At 39.6% G+C, this 17,476-nt stretch overlaps 1 protein-coding gene across 2 annotated transcripts in view; it reads left to right on the top strand.

Annotated features, from left to right (window-relative positions):
- Positions 1–5,896: 5,896 nt before the first annotated feature.
- LOC127807885 (protein AE7-like) overlaps positions 5,897–17,476 on the top strand; it is a 37,100-nt gene continuing 25,520 nt past the window's right edge. The window contains exons 1-4 of one of the 2 annotated variants that reach the window (XM_052346075.1): positions 5,897–6,132; positions 6,213–6,352; positions 6,987–7,090; positions 7,187–7,286. In XM_052346075.1, the coding sequence (XP_052202035.1) occupies positions 6,227–6,352; positions 6,987–7,090; positions 7,187–7,286 (330 nt within the window). In that variant the 5' untranslated portion in view covers positions 5,897–6,132; positions 6,213–6,226. Of the gene's footprint in view, positions 6,133–6,209; positions 6,353–6,986; positions 7,091–7,186; positions 7,287–17,476 lie in introns of both variants that reach the window. The other variant, XM_052346074.1, reaches the window with a different exon arrangement.

Below are 17,476 nucleotides of genomic sequence, written 5' to 3'. Positions count from 1 at the left end.
TATGACACAACCTTTATGGAAGACACATTCCATCGTCATATTACCTTGGCCAAGGATTTATCATCAGGTGATTACTAGATTGCATTGGATATCCTCTTTGTATATCTCGAGGTGATAGATTCCATGTCTGATGTACACATACCACATGTGTCACTAAACTAGGCACATAGATATATATGATCATCCCTGATTAGAACGACCATATAGTACTTCTAATAACCTAATCCACCAATACATAAGTATCCATATCATCTCAGGTCTAAGGATTAGTTGCAAATCCATAGTTAGCATTGAATCATTGAACTATGAAATAAAACACATGTGATTCAATGTTAATAGTTCCATTCAGTAAACTCGTTCCTATAATAAGCACCATCTCTTCTTCCTTCTACATCTCATACAGAATGGCACGAGACTCACCAACCTTATCTTTTAGTATCTCATACCGAACAAATAAGGAAGATGATGTGCCGGCCTTTGCTAGTTGCTAATATCCAAGTTAGAAACTCTATGGCTAAGAACTCATTTATAATATAATGTACTATGGATTAACCATCACAACTATTCTTAACATTTAAGAATGGTATCCACTTTTTATTATACTAAAGGACATTTATATGCTTAATTCAAACCATATTGCAATTTAAATTAAGCATAAAACTTGCCATTAAATTGAATTTAAAGAATTACAAGATCAAGGTCCATTATGTTTCTAGAATTGGTCTTAAGGGATTATATCTAACAAGATCCTCCCTCTATGGTAGGCAGAACAAATGGCTTGTACCCAAACAAGGCCTCAAATTTGGACATTTTAATTGAGGAATGGTGGGTAGTATTATACTACCATTGGGTCAGGGATAACCATTTGTGCCAATCCTTAGGTTTTAAGAGGCAGATACACCTTAGATAAGTCTCAAGGCACTGGGTCACCCGCTTGGTTTGCCCATCTATTTTAGGGTGATGAGATGTGGACATGCTCTATTTTGTTTCCAATGACCTTATCAACTCTTGCCACATCAAGCTGGTGAAAATCCTATCTTTGTTTGAAACTACAGACTTAGGAGTCTAATGTAACTTAACCACCTAGTCCAAGAAAACCCTAGCTACCTCCTGATCCATGTAAGGGTGAGTTAACCTTATGAAATGGGCAAACTTAGTCAGCCGGTCTACTACTACAAGAATATTGCCCTTACCCTTCAACTTAGGCAATCCTTTCACAAAGTCCATAGACACACTTGACCGAGCTTGGTCTGGGATAGTCAAGGGTTGCAGTAGCCTAGGGTTGGCCACCGCTTCTGATTTACATCTCTTATAGATGTCACATGCATGCACAAACCCCTTAACCTTCGATTTCATCCTTGGGTAATGGAATATTCGTTTAACTCATAGGTAAGTATTTTGTTCCCCTAACTGCCCCCCCAATAGAGACTCATGTAGAGCCTGTAAGATCTTCTTCTTGAGTTATGCATTATCCCCAATCACTGTTCTTCCCTGGTACCTCAACATTCCTTCACTCAAAGTATACCCATTAGCCTTATTAGCCCTAATAATCAATCTTTGCAACAAGGTTCTAAGCTTCTCATCCCCCTAATAGTTATCAATAACCTCTCGGTACCATTAAGGCATCACCATTGTCATAGCTGCAAAACTCCCTTCTTCATGGCACCATAAAAGTGGACCAGCTGCTATATTTTCCTTCTCATTTTTGTATTGTATTATGTAATCAAATTCCATTAGTTTGGCCATCCCCTTTCTTTGTAGTTGCGTTTGAAGTTTTGTTGTAACAAAAACTTCAAACATTCACGGTCCATTTTGATTATAAATCTACCTTCTTCCACGTAGTGCCTCCCCCTATCAATAGCTATCAATACAACTAGAAATTCCTTTTCATATATACTAAGCCCTAAGTGTTTAGGACCTAATACCTGACTTAAGAATGCTAGAGGCCTTCATTCTTGTACCAAAACTGTCCCTACTCTTATTCCACTTGCATATGTTTCTAGAACAAAAGGCTTATTGAAATCAAGATGCCCTAACACTAGTACCCTACTCATGGCCCCTTTTAAATTCTTGAATGCCTCTTCTGCTTCTGGCCCTCAGTTGAAACTTCCCTTATTCAACAATTTAGTTAAGGGCTTGTTAATTATCCCATAGTTCTTTACAAATCGACTGTAGTACCCGATTAGCCCTAAAAATCCCCTTAAGGCCGTCACTAAAGTTGGCCTTGGCCAGGACATCGTGGCCTCTACCTTTCTTGGGTCAATACTCACCCCCCCCTTTTTGATATAATGTGTCCCAAATATTCCATATATCCCTTGACCTTGACCAAATGCACACTTAGATTTCTTAATAAAAACTTGGTGAGATCTAAGGATGTCAAGGGTAATTCTTAAGTGGGTTAAATGTTGTTCAAATGTAAGGTTGTAAATGAGTATGTCATCAAAGAACACTAGTATAAACTTTTGAAGATAGGATTAAAAAATTTTGTTCATGAGGGATTGAAAAGTGGCAGGGGTATTGGTGAGCCCAAATGCATCACCAAGAATTCAAAGTACCCATGGTGAGTTCTAAAAACTGTTTTATGGATATTCTCGGGTTTCATCCTAATTTGGTGGTAACCTGAGCATAGGTCAAGCTTAGAAAAGAATTGGGCATGGTGAAGTTCATCCAAAAGATCTTCCACCAAGGGTATAGAAAATTTATCCTTGATGGTCATAGCATTTAGTTGGTAGTGATCCACACAAAATTACCATGTTCCATCATTCTTTTTGACCAATAGGATAGGGGAAGCAAAAGGGCTTTGACTAGGTACAATGATAAATTGTTGGAACGTTTTCTTAACCATTTTCTCAATCTCATTCTTTTGAATTGGAGGGTAATGGTAAGTTCTAATGTTAACAGGCTCAGTGTTTGGTTTTAGGTTGATAGAGTGGTCAAACATTCTGGTAGGGAGAAGGGATTGGGGTTCAATGAAAAGATCCTCATATTCTACCAGTAGTTTATTAAGGAGATCTAAGTGATGTACCTGATCCGACATCCCTTAGGACGCGCTAATTGTTAGGTAGATCTGCCCGTGCAATCCTTGATCTCCTCGTACCTCCTCTACTACCACAACTGAGAAAAAATGTGTCAACTAATTTCATTTTCCCTTAATCAACCTTTGTAATCTCTTCCCTGATATCATCTTGCAGGTTCCAACCTCTTTCCCCTATAGTAATGCCATCTTCCTTCCTCTCTCCCTAAAAGACACCTCTATCTGGTTAAAATCAAAGCTAATAGGGGTTACCCCTTTCATCTAATCTACTCCTCGTACCACATCAAAGCTAATGGGGTGTTTTCAATCTACTCCTAATAAGCTTCTGAGAGGTGTGGATTATAGCCGATCATATAAGACTTGAGTTCCTCAAACCTTCGGATATAGGGTCCTATACTCCCTGTTTGCCTTAGTTTATTAAATTCCTCAATGGTGTCCTCCATACTCCTCTCCCCAAAGCGCTCACAGAGTTTTTCATAGAACTCTTCCCAAGTATACTCTTATCTCACCCTTAAACACCCTTGAAACCAGGCATCCACTACTTCATTGAAATACACAGTGGCCAAGCTCACCCTCTGTGCCCTCAGTATGTTGTACCACTTAAACAACCTCTTGCATTTCCTCAACCACCATTGGGGATTAGCTTCCTTAAATATCAGAATCTTCATTCTAGGCATAGGAAACCCTGGATGATGAAGGTTGGCGATTCTTCTTTGTCCCTACCTATCATCTTCTCCAACTCTTTTTCTGGTTCTACCTCAATCTCGGAGGTCCCATTTCCCCAGTTCATTCTATTCCCTTGTAGGATTGGATCATTCCTTTCTCTAAGAGGGAAGTCTGGAGAGACCCTTACAGAGTTATGATGAGTGAACATCACCATTAACTGTTGCATTTGAGTGCAATCAACCTTTCCACCATCTGCTCCAATCCCTCCATGGAACTCCCCAATTTACAATCAATGGCCACGATCACCTCATGATTTTGAGTAGCTCCAAACTCCAATAGATCTAATCGATTATGAAAATCATTCATCGTTGAGCTGGCTTGCTACAGTTTCAACTCCAGATTCTTTATGCGGGTTCCTTTCACCATCGCCTTTTCCCCTAGAAGACCAAGCCGAGGACTGTTGCTCTGATACCAAGATTGTCATGACCTAAGTTTGACGATGCCCTTCCCTCTAATTCGATGAGAATTAGAAGTATCAAACGCTGAAATAGAGAATAGAAAATATAAAGAAAGAAAGAAAAATGAGGGAGAACAGAGAAAAGAAAGAGAGAAAGAGAGAGAGAGAGAGATGATGCAGAAATTCCAATGAGAATTAGAACTATCAAACGCCGAAATAGAGAATAGAAAACAGAGAGAAAGAAAGAAGAATAAGGGAGAACAGAGAAAAGAGAGAGAGAGAGAGAGAGAGAGAGAGAGAGAGATGATGCAAAAATTTTGATATTCTTGTTAATTCCAGTCCATCCCAAGGATTGGAGAATATACACAAGGCATTTGGGAGGAGAAGATTCTTCTGCCTGGTAGCCCCTACCCCTTACTACCATAACAAACTTGATATTTTTCTAACCTCATTGCACATGCTAGTAACTATTTCTACAGTAGGAATTACAGTAGTAAAAGTAAATAAACGAACTTCTATATTAGGAATTACAATAATAAAGTAAATAAAAATATAAATGAGCTATGGTAACAAGTCCTTCTCGCGACACGTCACGCCGTTGATTCCCAAACACGAATCCACGTTTTCGTGCTCGGTGCTGTTGTTGATTCAACTTAAACGGGTATGATTTCTTTTGTTTTTCTTCCTTTGTATGTTTCTTGGTCTTATTTGTGGTGATTCTCGTATTCCTTTGTTTTGACTTGAAAGGGTTTGATTCTTGTCTGTAAGCTAATGATTTTACTCTCATTGTGATAATTTGATTGCGTTGTTATAATCGTTCAGATTGATTGCAAGTTGGGAACCTTTTCTTACTAGGGTTGTTGATTTGTGTCATCCTAATTTTAGGCCGCCCCTGTTTGATTAAATAAACTCATTTAGAATTATTACAAATTGAATTATTGTTGATTTCTTTAATATGAAAGTGAAATTTGTCTAATGGCAGTTAAAGGGATGTACCCACTCTCATTTCAACCCAATAAATGCTTAGTATTTAGTAGAGTTGATTCTGTTATCCATCCCAACTTGCTAACTGGTATGTTTTTAACAACATTGTGATCTCTCTATTTTCTTCGTTCCTTTTAATTATACTGATTCAATTTGCTAGGCTTTAGTTTGGGAATGGATTTAAGTGTGAATTTGATTGATGTGTTGATTAAATGATATTGGACTTAGTTGATGTCCAAGAAGAAGAGAATGATGAAATGGAGGAATTTTTATAAATTATATTGTGTTTGATTATTTTTTAATTTATTATTATTTTTAATTAGTAAGTCATGGTTCATAGATGGTAGCACTTCTATTTACTTTTATTTGAATGCATAGGAAATTTATATTTATTTTTAGATTGAATAATTATATTTTTTTATTAAAAATTATATTTACAAAAAATGCCCTTGTATTTTTTTTATTTATAAGTTTTCTCACATTTTAATTTTTTATTTTTTTAAAAAATATTATTTTCCCATTTTTATTTTATATCATATATATTTTTCATTTTCATTTTTGTGTAGCTTAATTGTCAACTATTGCTGGTCTTTGCTTTTTGTTTTTTTTGCTTTGGATATCTTTTGGGAGCATTGGATGCCGAGGTCCAGAAGAGCTCACAATCAAATTTAAATTTATAAAATAAAAAATAAAATTTTAATAATAGCCCAACCTGACTGCATCTAGTCCATGGATAAGGCCGGCCAATGTTTTTACAACACCCCAATCAGCCGCCCCCGCCCCCTTCTGGCCTCTGCAAACCGCCATACCCTTCTCCCCCCGCCCTTCTGCAAACCCTTCTCCGTCCGTCGCGGGTCGCTCGCTCGTCCTCGCTCTTGCTCGCCCTCGGCGCCTCGCTCTCGTTCGCTGCCTCTTCTCGCTCTCGCTCTCGCTCTCGCTCGCAGCCTCGCTCCGTGGCTCGCTCGCCCTCGGCGCCTCGCTCTCGCTCCTGGTGATTGGTGTTTGTAATATTGCTTCCTTATGTTTGCACGACAGTTGTTAATGTGTGATTAATTTTGTAAACTGCAGCAGTCTGATTGAGGAGAATGGTTCCCAATTTAATCAATGCCAATCCAACTGTGTATGAAAAAAAGGAGCGTCGAGCCCGAACTGCACCAGATGATGGGGATGAATACGCCGTGGAACACATTGACCAGTTGGAAATTTTTGATATCCTTTCAGTTTGATTGCATTTGGTGCTGTCTCATGTGCATGTGTTTTCCCAATTTTGTGTCTTACCATCTGGAACTTTCTTTTAAAGTTTAGTGCTAGAGTTGGCAATCACATGTAAACAAGTGTAGCATAAAAGAATCTTTGTTTAGATATGTTGACCAAATAAGTCAAACTGCATGAGTCGACAGTTTCTGTTGCGCAAAATTTTATGCCATCCGCATTCTTCTTCCCTGAGAGGCAAAAAAATGGGAGTAGAGGCACATGTGAAGGAGGTGCTGGTATTTAATATATATATTCATTTGAATATGTGAACTCATTAACTCAATTTAACATGCTACTGCCTCTGTACTACTTGGGGTCAGTCAATGCTAATTCTCGATTACCCATTTACCAATCTGGGGTCATGTATCTTCTTAGGATCACCTGGAAGCAAAATGGTAGAATTTATTCTATCTCAGTGTTAATTTTGCTTCTCATTTTTCTTGTGCTTTTTGTTCTTCAGCTGTAATTAGGTTTTAACTCACATCACCTAAGTATGATGAATATAGTTTTACCCTCACTGTAAAGTCCTGTATTAATTTTAACCGATTGAATTGAGTTAGAAACTGTTTTATTTTCTTAACAATCTTAAATCATCTTAGAGACATAAAAGATCCTGAGCATCCTTATTCATTGGAAGAGCTGAAAGTTATTACAGAAGATGCAATTGAGGTAGATGATGAGCGTAACTATGTGAGGTAGAAGAAATTTCCTTCTACTGGCCACTGATGGTATTTTTTTATTCTTATCATAGTTCTCTTCTGAACTCGTCTAAGTTAAAATCTCTAATCCAGGGTGACATTCACTCCAACAGTTGAACATTGTAGTATGGCAACAGTGATTGGACTTTGCTTGCGGGTGAAACTCATGCGCAGCCTGCCTTTGCGTTATAAGGTATGTCAGCTATGTATTCAGTTCACAGTTAGCTTGGTTGGAAACACCCTATCTGTTTGTTTACATATGTAGATGAATCTCATCACTAAATATAATAATAATGATAATAATAAGAATAAAATTCAAAATGGAAAGAAATTTTAATCATTAATACCCATATATATTAGGAAAGAATTTCAATAAAATAAATTATAATTGTAAAATATTATTTTAATAGTACTTTGTCTAAAAATTAAGGTAGGTAAACTATACTTGACACCCCTAAGGTTTGGTAGTATTTAGGGAGCACCCTTTATTTTTCAGAAATTGCACGTTAGATCCTTACTACTCAAAAAGTTATATCAGATTTCCACATGAGTGTCACATGCCAAGGGTAGCTATTGTAATTTTGGTTTTTAATTTTTGTTAGGGCTATTTGTCCTATAGCTAGAGGCAATTAAGATTTGGGGTACACTGCACATGGGTGCTTGTGCATGGTTGGAGGCTATATATTAAGCCATAGTTGTAGGATGGAATAGGTTGAGTAATGAATTTGATATTCTGGTTTCTCTCTCTCTGTTATCTTCTCTCCCTTTCTCTCGATTATTCTCATTTTCTTGTTGTTTCTCTTCCTTCCATTTGATATCTCTCTCTAAATTCTTGTATTAATCTTCCTATATTCCCTTTCGCACCATATCTCAACCCTAGGGGTGTGACAACTCGTATCAGAGCCAAGCCATCATCGGAAGCTGATTGCAAACGAATTTAACAAAGGCAATCAATTTTAGGATCTAGCTGTGATTCTGTGTTGCTTCTCAACTAATATCATAGTGTTCCTATCGAAGCAGCATTCGATTGAATCTCGGGAACTTGTGATTGAGAAGGAAAATTCGTAACAACTGATCTTTGGCAATTGCAGTGGACTTGGGTGTCACACACGACGATATTACTCCCTGATTTTCTTTCTTTTGCATACTGTAATTGCTTGCTTTAATTCTGTTATTGCTTATTATGACTATTGTTTTAATTTCCAGCTGTAATAGTTTGTTATTGGAGAATATTCCAGAGGAGGCCCACGTGTAAGGGCTAGAATAGGACAAACCGGTTGTTATAACCGCTTAGGGGAAAGGAATCCTCTACGGCTGCGTCCATGTTAAGAGGCCTATATATCCTTCCTAGACCCTTTGGGTTCATCAATGAGAATATCAATAGCAATCAAAATCTCTCCCTTACTCTCTTTCTCTGTTTCCCTCTGCTCTTTCTCTCTCCCTTCCTTTCTACCTCACTTCATTACTGTTGTCGTTGATTAATTCTAAGTTAACTAGCCAGCTTGAGTCACCAACAGTGACAATTTGGTATCAGAGCTACGGTCTTGGCTGGAGTTAGTAGAGCATTCATCCATGGCGGAAGGCACCCGCATGAAGAGCTTCGAGTCGTAGTTACAACAGTTCAGCTCGACGGTGACAGACTTCCAGTGTCGCGTAGAGCAGTTGGAGCGAGGATCGGAGCGCAATCATGAGGTGATCTTAGCATTGGATCGTAGGATGGAAAATTCGGTAGGAGAACTCGAGAGAAGGCTTGATGGGGCTCTGTCTCAAATGCAGGAGGATAATGTGCAAATGAGAGCAGAGCTGGGAGCCCAACTCCAACAGTTTATGGTTATGTTCACTCGCCAAAATGCAGTAAGATTGGCCCCTGAGTTTCCCCTTAGAGATAGAACAGAACCATTAATACCAGACAATAGGCGAGATAGAGCAGTGAGAAATGAGGGTGTTGGGATGGAACCGGAGGGTGATATAAGAAATGTGATGGAAGTTGGACAAGAAGGACAGAATTGTCCACAACAACCGGGGTTCCGAACACCTCGGCTGGAGATTCTGGTGTTTGACGGGAATAATTCCCGGTGGTGGGTGAGAAAATGTGTGCGCATGTTCGATTGGTACAACGTACCTGAGGGAAGGAGGGTAGCCCTGGCTTTAGCCTACTTTGATGACTTGCTAGACGCATGGTACCAGGGGTGGATAAGGGTCAGGGATAACCCTACATGGGTGGAGTTTATTGACAGGCTATGCGAGAGGTTTGGGGAAAAGAGTATGTCGGATGTTATTGAGGAATTCAATAAATTAAAACAAGTGGGAGAGGTGAATGCCTATCTGAGGAGGTTTGAAGAGCTAAGATCACTGATGATCAACAACGACCCCCACCTCTCGGAAGCTTATTTTGTGTCAAGCTTCTTGAGCAGGCTCATCGAGAACCTGAGACCTATGGTTAAAATGATTCGGCCTAGAACAGTGGAGCAGGCAGCAGAAAGTGCATGTCTACAAGAGATGGTGGCGGCGGCCTTGATGAGGAAGTAGAGGCAACAACGCCGGGCTGTCACTGGAAGCGCGTCCCATCAAGGAGAGAAGGTACATAACAATGATTGGGTTAGAGGCGGTCAAGGTGTTAGAATTTCAAGGGGGCTTAGCTCTGGGGGAAAATACAATGATTCAAGGAGGTAGCCGGGGTTATGTTTTAGATGCGGGGATAAATATTATCTCGGGCATCAACACAGGCGTCAGCTATTGTTACTAGAAGGGGATCCGAAGAAGAAGAAAGGGAAGAGGATGATGAGCTCGGGGAAAGAAAGGGAAGAGGATGATGAGGAGGATGATGAGCTCGGGGAAAGAGACACGGGTGAAATCTCATTACATGCGCTGAAGGGGGTGACCAATAACAAGATAATTAAAGTAGAAGGGAAGGTGAAGGATGACAGTTTGTTGATCTTAATTGATAGTGGAAGCACACAGCTTCTTGGATGAAGGTTTTGCAAAAAGACTGAGGTGTTCCCTCAAGGAAACTCAACCCCTAAGTGTGACGGTGGCTAATGGGAATAGGGTGATCAATGAGTCAGTATGCCAGGGGTTTAATTGGGAGATGCAAGGTGAGAATTTTGAAGCGGACCTAAGGTTGCTGCAATTAGAGGGCTGCGATGTGGTACTAGGGGTTGATTGGATGAAAGGAGTGAGCCCCATAAGCTGTGATTTCAGTAAGATGGAGATATCCTTTGACAAGGGAGGAAGAAGAATGACTCTAATGGGAGGGAGAGAGTTTGGGACTTGTAGGATGATAACGGGGAAAAGGCTCCATAGGGTGTTCAGAAACAAGTGGAGCCAACTGACACAGTTGTTTTCCATTGTAGCAGTAGAAGAAGGGGCCGAGCAGAAGCTGTATGGAGAATTATACTTGAGTGTCAGCAGCCAGCGATGTGAACTTGACCAGGTACACCTTCAGACCCCTATTGATGAATTGTTGTTAGAGTTTAAGGACTTATTTACTGAACCTGATACTCTACCCCCAAACCGAGCCTTGGACCATTCAATCAACCTCAAACCCAATACCGAACCCGTAAACATTAGATCATACCGTTATTCTCCAGTCCAGAAAACAGAAATCGAGAAAATGGTAAAGGAGATGCTAAAACAATCCTTCATAAGGCCCAGCCAGAGCCCATTTGCTTCACCAGTTCTCCTTGTAAAAAAGAAAGATGAATCTTGGCGCTTTTTTGTGGATTACTGCCAATTAAATGCTTTAACTATCAAAGACAAGTATCCTATACCCTTGGTAGAAGACCTAATGGATGAGCTACACAATGCCAATTTTTTTTCAAAGCTAGACCTTCGTTCGGGATACCACCAAATAAGAATGAGCCCTGATGATGTCCATAAAACAACTTTTATAACCCATCATAGACATTTCGAATTCTTGGTGATGTCATTTGGGCTCACCAATGCACCGACCACTTTTCAAGCCCTAATGAACCAAATCTTTGAACTCTACCTAAGGAAATTCATACTTGTATTTTTCGATGATATCCTTGTCTATAGCCCAACCTTGAACTAGCATCTACAACACCTCAAAACCACCCTAGAAGTCCTTAGATCTAACCAACTCTTCATCAAAAGGTCTAAGTGTTCCTTTGGGCAAGATTAGGTTGAGTATTTGGGCAATTTGATATCAAAAGAAGGAGTTAGGACTGATCCTAAAAAGGTGGAAGCCATGTTAACTTGGCCACAGCCCACAACAGCGAGGGCTCTGCGGGAGTTCCTTAGCCTTATCGGGTACTATCGTCAGTTTGTTAGAGGATATGGAATGGTGAGTAAACCTCTAACCCATAGTTTTGAAAGTCGAGAGGCGCAAAGGGTCCTGGAGCTTGAGGCGCGAGGCGCACCTTTTAGAAAAAAAAACTCAAAATATTGTAAAATTATAAACAACTATCAAATTATCAATAATAACACATTGATATCATTCATGATTTATTATCTTCAAATTCTAGACTAACAACATCAAAATTGATTCATTCATCATGCAAATTCTAAACTAGAAATATCATCAAAGTTCAAACTTAAAGTCTTAAACTCAAACAAGTACCAATCATAATGCAAAGTTATAAACAAACGCATAAACACTACAAGTCCACAATCAATATAAGGAAGTTTTAATCAATCATCATCAACATCAAGGTCAATATCTTGATCATCCCTTTCAATCACCCCTTCTTCTTCTTCTTCATCTCCCAATTCTTCTCCCTCTTCCAAGTCTTCATCATCTTCGGTCTCTGCCTCACTTTCCTCCTCTTCTTCAATATCCTAAGTTACTCGCAGCTTTGAAGTCGAAGTCGAAGTTGAACCCGATTGTGATCGAGTTTGTTTAATTCTAAATCGATAACTAGGCTCTCCAACTCCTGCAGCCGCAACGACATTACTCCATGTCAACCCATCCCCAACGTCATCTGGAAAAACAGTTTCATCATCTTTATCATTCTCCTCATCAAGTTTTCCAGTCAACCATTCATTGCTTTCATCAATGTGAGTCAATATGATAGGGTCAATGGTATCACGCATTTGATACCGATGCTTCAATGCTCTATTGTATTTCACAAATACCAAGTCGTTAAACGAAGTTGATCAAGCCTGTTTCTCTGTTTAGTATGAAGCTGCAACAATTTATGTAAAAACATACTAAGAATAAGCTACATGAAACAAACCAACTACTAATAAAAATTGTAAGTGTTATCTGTACAATGCACTTACATTTTCAAACACACTCCAATTAAGTATATATGTGTACCTAGTGATTTCTCAGCTCTCTTTCTAATAGCCATATAGTTTTCAAAGAACCCATCTGCCTTGCTATACATCGAAAGCTCCGCATCAATTTGGTCTTGAACCTTTACATATGGATTTAACTTTCTAATGCATTCATATAAGCCAGTCATGATCTTTGGATCTATACGTTCAGCCTTGTAGAAATATTCTGGGTTCAAGTACCAACCAGCAGCGTGCAGGGGGCGGTGAAGCTGAACATCCCATCGATTATCAATGATCTGAAAAATGGGTGCATACTTCTTTTCATCCCCATTAAAAGAGTTAGCAGTCGCTTCTTTGGCCCTATCCATGGCCTCATATATGTATCCCATAGCCGGCTTCTTCTCACAATCCACTAAGCGCAGTACATGCACCAATGGACCAGCCACCTTTAAAGCATATACAACATTGTTCCAAAATGAAGGCATCCAAATCACTTCTACAACCTTTTTAGCCCCCGCTTCTTTTACCCACTTGCTTGCCACCCACTCCTCGGAGGTAAACATCATTCTAAGGTTGCTTTTCAGACTATGCATCTTGCCCAAAGTGATGAAGGCAGTTGCAAACTGTGTTTTTGTAGGCCTCAACAACTCTTTCTTGTCGGTAAACCTTCTAAGCATGTTTACTAGACCCGAACGAGTATAGATGTAGCTATTCACCATAACAACTCTCTCAAATGTCTTCTTCATATTAGGCAACTTGAAAATATCTTCCAACACTAAATCCAAGCAGTGCGCTGCACATGGTGTCCAAAACAACGTAGGATATTTTGCCTCAAAAAATCTTCCTGTTATTATTTAGAGTGAAATTAACAAGATATTAGTAAATAATAAATATCTAATGAATATTCACATTTTTCTATTTATAAACATAATACAAATTACAAAAATGAATTTCATAACTGCTAAAACATTGTTTGAAGCACTATCGGTGACCACTTGCACCACACTTCTTACTCCAATCTTTTCCACACATTTACTTAATAATTGAAACATCTTTTCCCCAGTCTTTGAATAGCTAGAACCATCAACAGACTCCAAAAGCATGCTTCCTTTCGGAGAATTGACTAAAAAATTAATCAGTGTCCTTTCCCTCTTGTCTTTCCAGCCATCTGACAAAATGGAACATCCATATTTGGCCCACACCTCTTCATGATCTTTCATCATCTGTGGTGGAGTTAGGCCTACCACCGAATTTAGCGACAAGTCTACCATCTCACCCTCCTTAATTGTGTCCCCCAGCTTGTCTGACTTCTCCACTGTGCCTTCCTGCGTGGATCCTAAGCGATTCCTCAGCAACCCTTTTAGCTCTTCCCAGCTTCTCACTCTCCGTCTCCATTGCTTTCGCTGGAACCATGAAAGTGCAGCACCCTCCAAACATAGTGCTGCTGTGTCCATATTCTCCTCGTTAGTCAGCCCATTCACTGCAAAGTACCTATCGGTTCGGAATATCCAGCCGTCAAGATCTTTGCCTTCAAAGAGGGGCATCTCCAACCGTTGCCCTTGGATCTCCGGCCGCCAACCCTCCTTGGAACCCCCTGCTTTAGCTCGCCACACTCTTATTTCAGGCGTTGCATTGGAATCCTGAATGAATTCCGAGGCTAGTCTCCCAACTCCTCCTTGTTCTTCCTCTCCCGTTCCTGCTCTTCCCACCCCGTTCTCATCCAAGCGAACTGTTCCAGCAAGCTCGCTACATTCTTTCCCACCAATTGAACCTCACCCCTCCAGGCATCAACTCCCCATTGCATGCCTTCCATCCTCTCTTCCAATTCACCTACTCGGTCCATCAGGTTTACCATTAGGATTGGTGATGCTCTGATACAAAATTGATAGGATCCTCGCAAGTAATTGATATAATCTCACAATCAATGTTAAGAATCTTCGATTACAAGCTAAGAACATAAAAGAAAACAATATAGGCTCAGAATTCTCTAGCTACTTCTCTCTCATTTTTCACCTGTTTTTATACCTCTTTAGCTCCTCCTCAGTCCATTACAACCACGTGGGTTGTTATTCTCCCCCGACTGAATTTGACTCTTCTGCCCCCATGTCCTATTCCTTGGCTGCCCCTGCCTCTGGTAAAACTTACGAATCAGGGGCTCTAACAGTTCATGGGGCTATTTAAGACATTTTCAAGAAGTTCTACTTGCTGTTTATATTACACAGCCTTCTAGATTACCTTCCTCGACATTAGTTTTATCTAATTTTATGTCTTTCATAGTGGAATTTCTATCATAGGTAAGTTCCTTAGCTATAAATAGACCTAGGCACACCTAACTCCAAACTTCATTACTCATAACCCTTCACACCAGAGGCAACCTTCTAGCAAGCTCATGTTTGCTTGGGATTTCTTAGGGAAACTTCATCTCTAATAGGCATGAATAACCTAGCTCCACCATGAGACAAGGTTTGGATAGGGCCCCATAGATCCTAATGAATGACCTCTAATGGGGCTATAAACGAATTCAAGGCCTTTTGGAGAATTTAACTTTGGTAGCTTTACCAAATCCGCATGATTCACTCTTTTCCACATCTGCAACTTTTCCCTCTCCTAATATCCCTGTCTTAGATACCTCCTTTTGTCCTCGCTCACTATTGTGAGCTATCCTCAAATGCCCATGGCCTACACTATTGTGAGCCATCCTCATAGGCTTTTTCTTTAGTAGCTGCAGCTTCTCCACACAAAGTGCAAGCTTGCATCACATAAATACCATTGTTGAGGATTGCTTTCATCACTATTAGTGATCCTTTAGCAACTTTTAGGACTCCATTATCTCCTTTATGGGAGAAACCAATTCTAATTCACCTAGGGAAATTAGATTTCTTTTCAAACTTGGGACAAATCTTACAGATTTTAAGATTTTAACCAATCCATCATGCAACCTTAATCTTAATTCTTACATCTCCAATTCCCTTGATCCTATACTCTTGGTTGTTGCTTAATAACACCTTACCACCTATCAAGTCTCTATAGTTCACAAACCATTTCCTATGTGGGGACATATGGAAAGAACACCTCGAGTCTAGTATCCATGTTTCTCCATTAGCATTTTCAGATACTACTAGAACATCGGCATTGTCATAGTTGTACTCACATGGAGATGAGGTGATTTCAGACTTATTGTTCTCTAGGTACTCTTTCTTTCTCTTAGGGCAATTCTTCTTGATATGCCCTTCCTCATGGCAGTAATAGCCCTTAGTTATTCTCCTATCATTTCTTGATTTTGACCTAGACCTACCCCTTTGCCTAGGATCATTCCTATCCGGTCTAGTTCCAACCGAGAGTACTTCACCAGCAACACTTTTTCCCTCTACCTCATGCTGCAACTCTTTTGAGTTCAAGGCCCCTATAACATCATCCAAGGCCAATTTATCCCTACCAGGTTTCAAAATATGTACAAATGTTTCATATGACTTTGGTAGTAAGAGTAATAAGACTAAGGCTTTATCCTCATCATCATATTTAATGTCAATGTTTTCAAGATCTAAACACAATTTGTTAAACTGTCTATGTGTTCTTGTAGCTTTTGACCCTCACCCATCTTGAAAGAAAATAATTAGGTTTTCAAATACAATCTGGTAGAAAGAGTCTTGGTCATGTAAAGGGTTTCCCTATCCCAAAGTGCTTCTGTGATGGTCATTTTAGCTACCTCCCGCAATACTTTGTCCCCATGGCTTAAAATTAGTGTATTGAATGCTTTCTTGTCAATTTCTTTCCTCTATTTAGTTGTTTCTCTTTTCTATTCATTCATAAGAGTTTCTAGTGGTTTTTCCTTACTATCTAAAGCCTCTTCTAGTCCTAAATTTCCTAGTAAATGTCATGTACCTAGGGTTTAGCCTAGGGTTGGATTGGAAATTGGAAGAATGAAGGGAGAATTTAAAAGAAGAATAGGGAAAATCAGAAGAACAGAAAGTGAGGGGGGAGAGAGAGAGAGAGAGAATTTAGAGGAAGGAAAATCAGAGTATTCAATTATCAAAAACATACCCTTCCATCCTCTCTAGCTATGACTTGTACAGCCTCACATCAATGCACATGCACCCATGTGCAGTTACAACAGTGACCATGACTGCCTATAGCTAAAACAAATATCTATAACAGAAAAAGGAAAGGAAATTACAAAATATGGTAATGCATGTAAGCCATATACTATTATATTTCCTACTCTATCATTGGGGATCCTCGGGGTCATGACAGTTCCTCTCTCCTTGAGAGAGTTCTCGTCTTCAAGAATTTTCAACGATTGCATCGCTATTTCTTTACCCAATACCCTATTTCTCTCTCTATTTAATTCCTCCTCCTTTCTTTCTCTTCTAGGCCTCTTCTTCTTTGTTCTTAGGTTTCTAAGATCAATTCCAAGCGTAATTTGGCCTAGAACTTCAATAGAAGCAAGCTGATCGAGTTCAAGTCCACTAAAACCACCTCCTACAATAGCTGTCCAATGAAGATTGGTCTCCACTTTAAGAACATAATCAGCCACACTCTAACCAATATAGTTAGTAGCTGAAACTTGGAGTCTAAAGGGAGGACTAACTGTGTCTGTGACTACCGTTAGTAGTTCATTATTGTCCAATACAAGTAAGAATGGTGGGCCTACATCCTTAGCTTCCTTTATTGTATTCCCATTCAACCCACAACCATGCTTTGTTGTAAAAATATCAACAACATCCTTGAAATGCAACAATGGAGAATTGTAAACTTGCCTTGGATACTCAGATTAAGGCTGTCTGTGAGCATTAGCATTAGGAGCTGTTGTGACTTAAATCCTAGCCAACGGTTCCTCAGTGGCTGCCATAAGGCCTTCATCCCAACGTTCTTTTCCAACATGATTTACAACCAAATTATCTGATGAAACAGTATCCCTATCCGGACTATCAGATGTATGGAAGCCATCTACATAGTAGTTCTCACCTCCAATCTACTGTATAGACTAATTATCACCCAAATCATCAGCTTCCTGTTTTTGTAAAGTGTGATCTACATAGATCTCTTCGTCCAATCTTCTTTCCTCTTCAGAATCCTGAGTTACCATTGATAAGTTTGCTTCGGTTCTACCACCAACTTCCTTAATATTGACTGAATTTTTAG

The sequence above is a fragment of the Diospyros lotus genome, chromosome 8 (assembly GCF_014633365.1).
Source record: "Diospyros lotus cultivar Yz01 chromosome 8, ASM1463336v1, whole genome shotgun sequence".
NCBI lineage: Eukaryota > Viridiplantae > Streptophyta > Magnoliopsida > Ericales > Ebenaceae > Diospyros > Diospyros lotus.
Note: the sequence above shows the minus strand (reverse complement) of the source record. Positions and strands in the feature narration are given on the sequence as shown.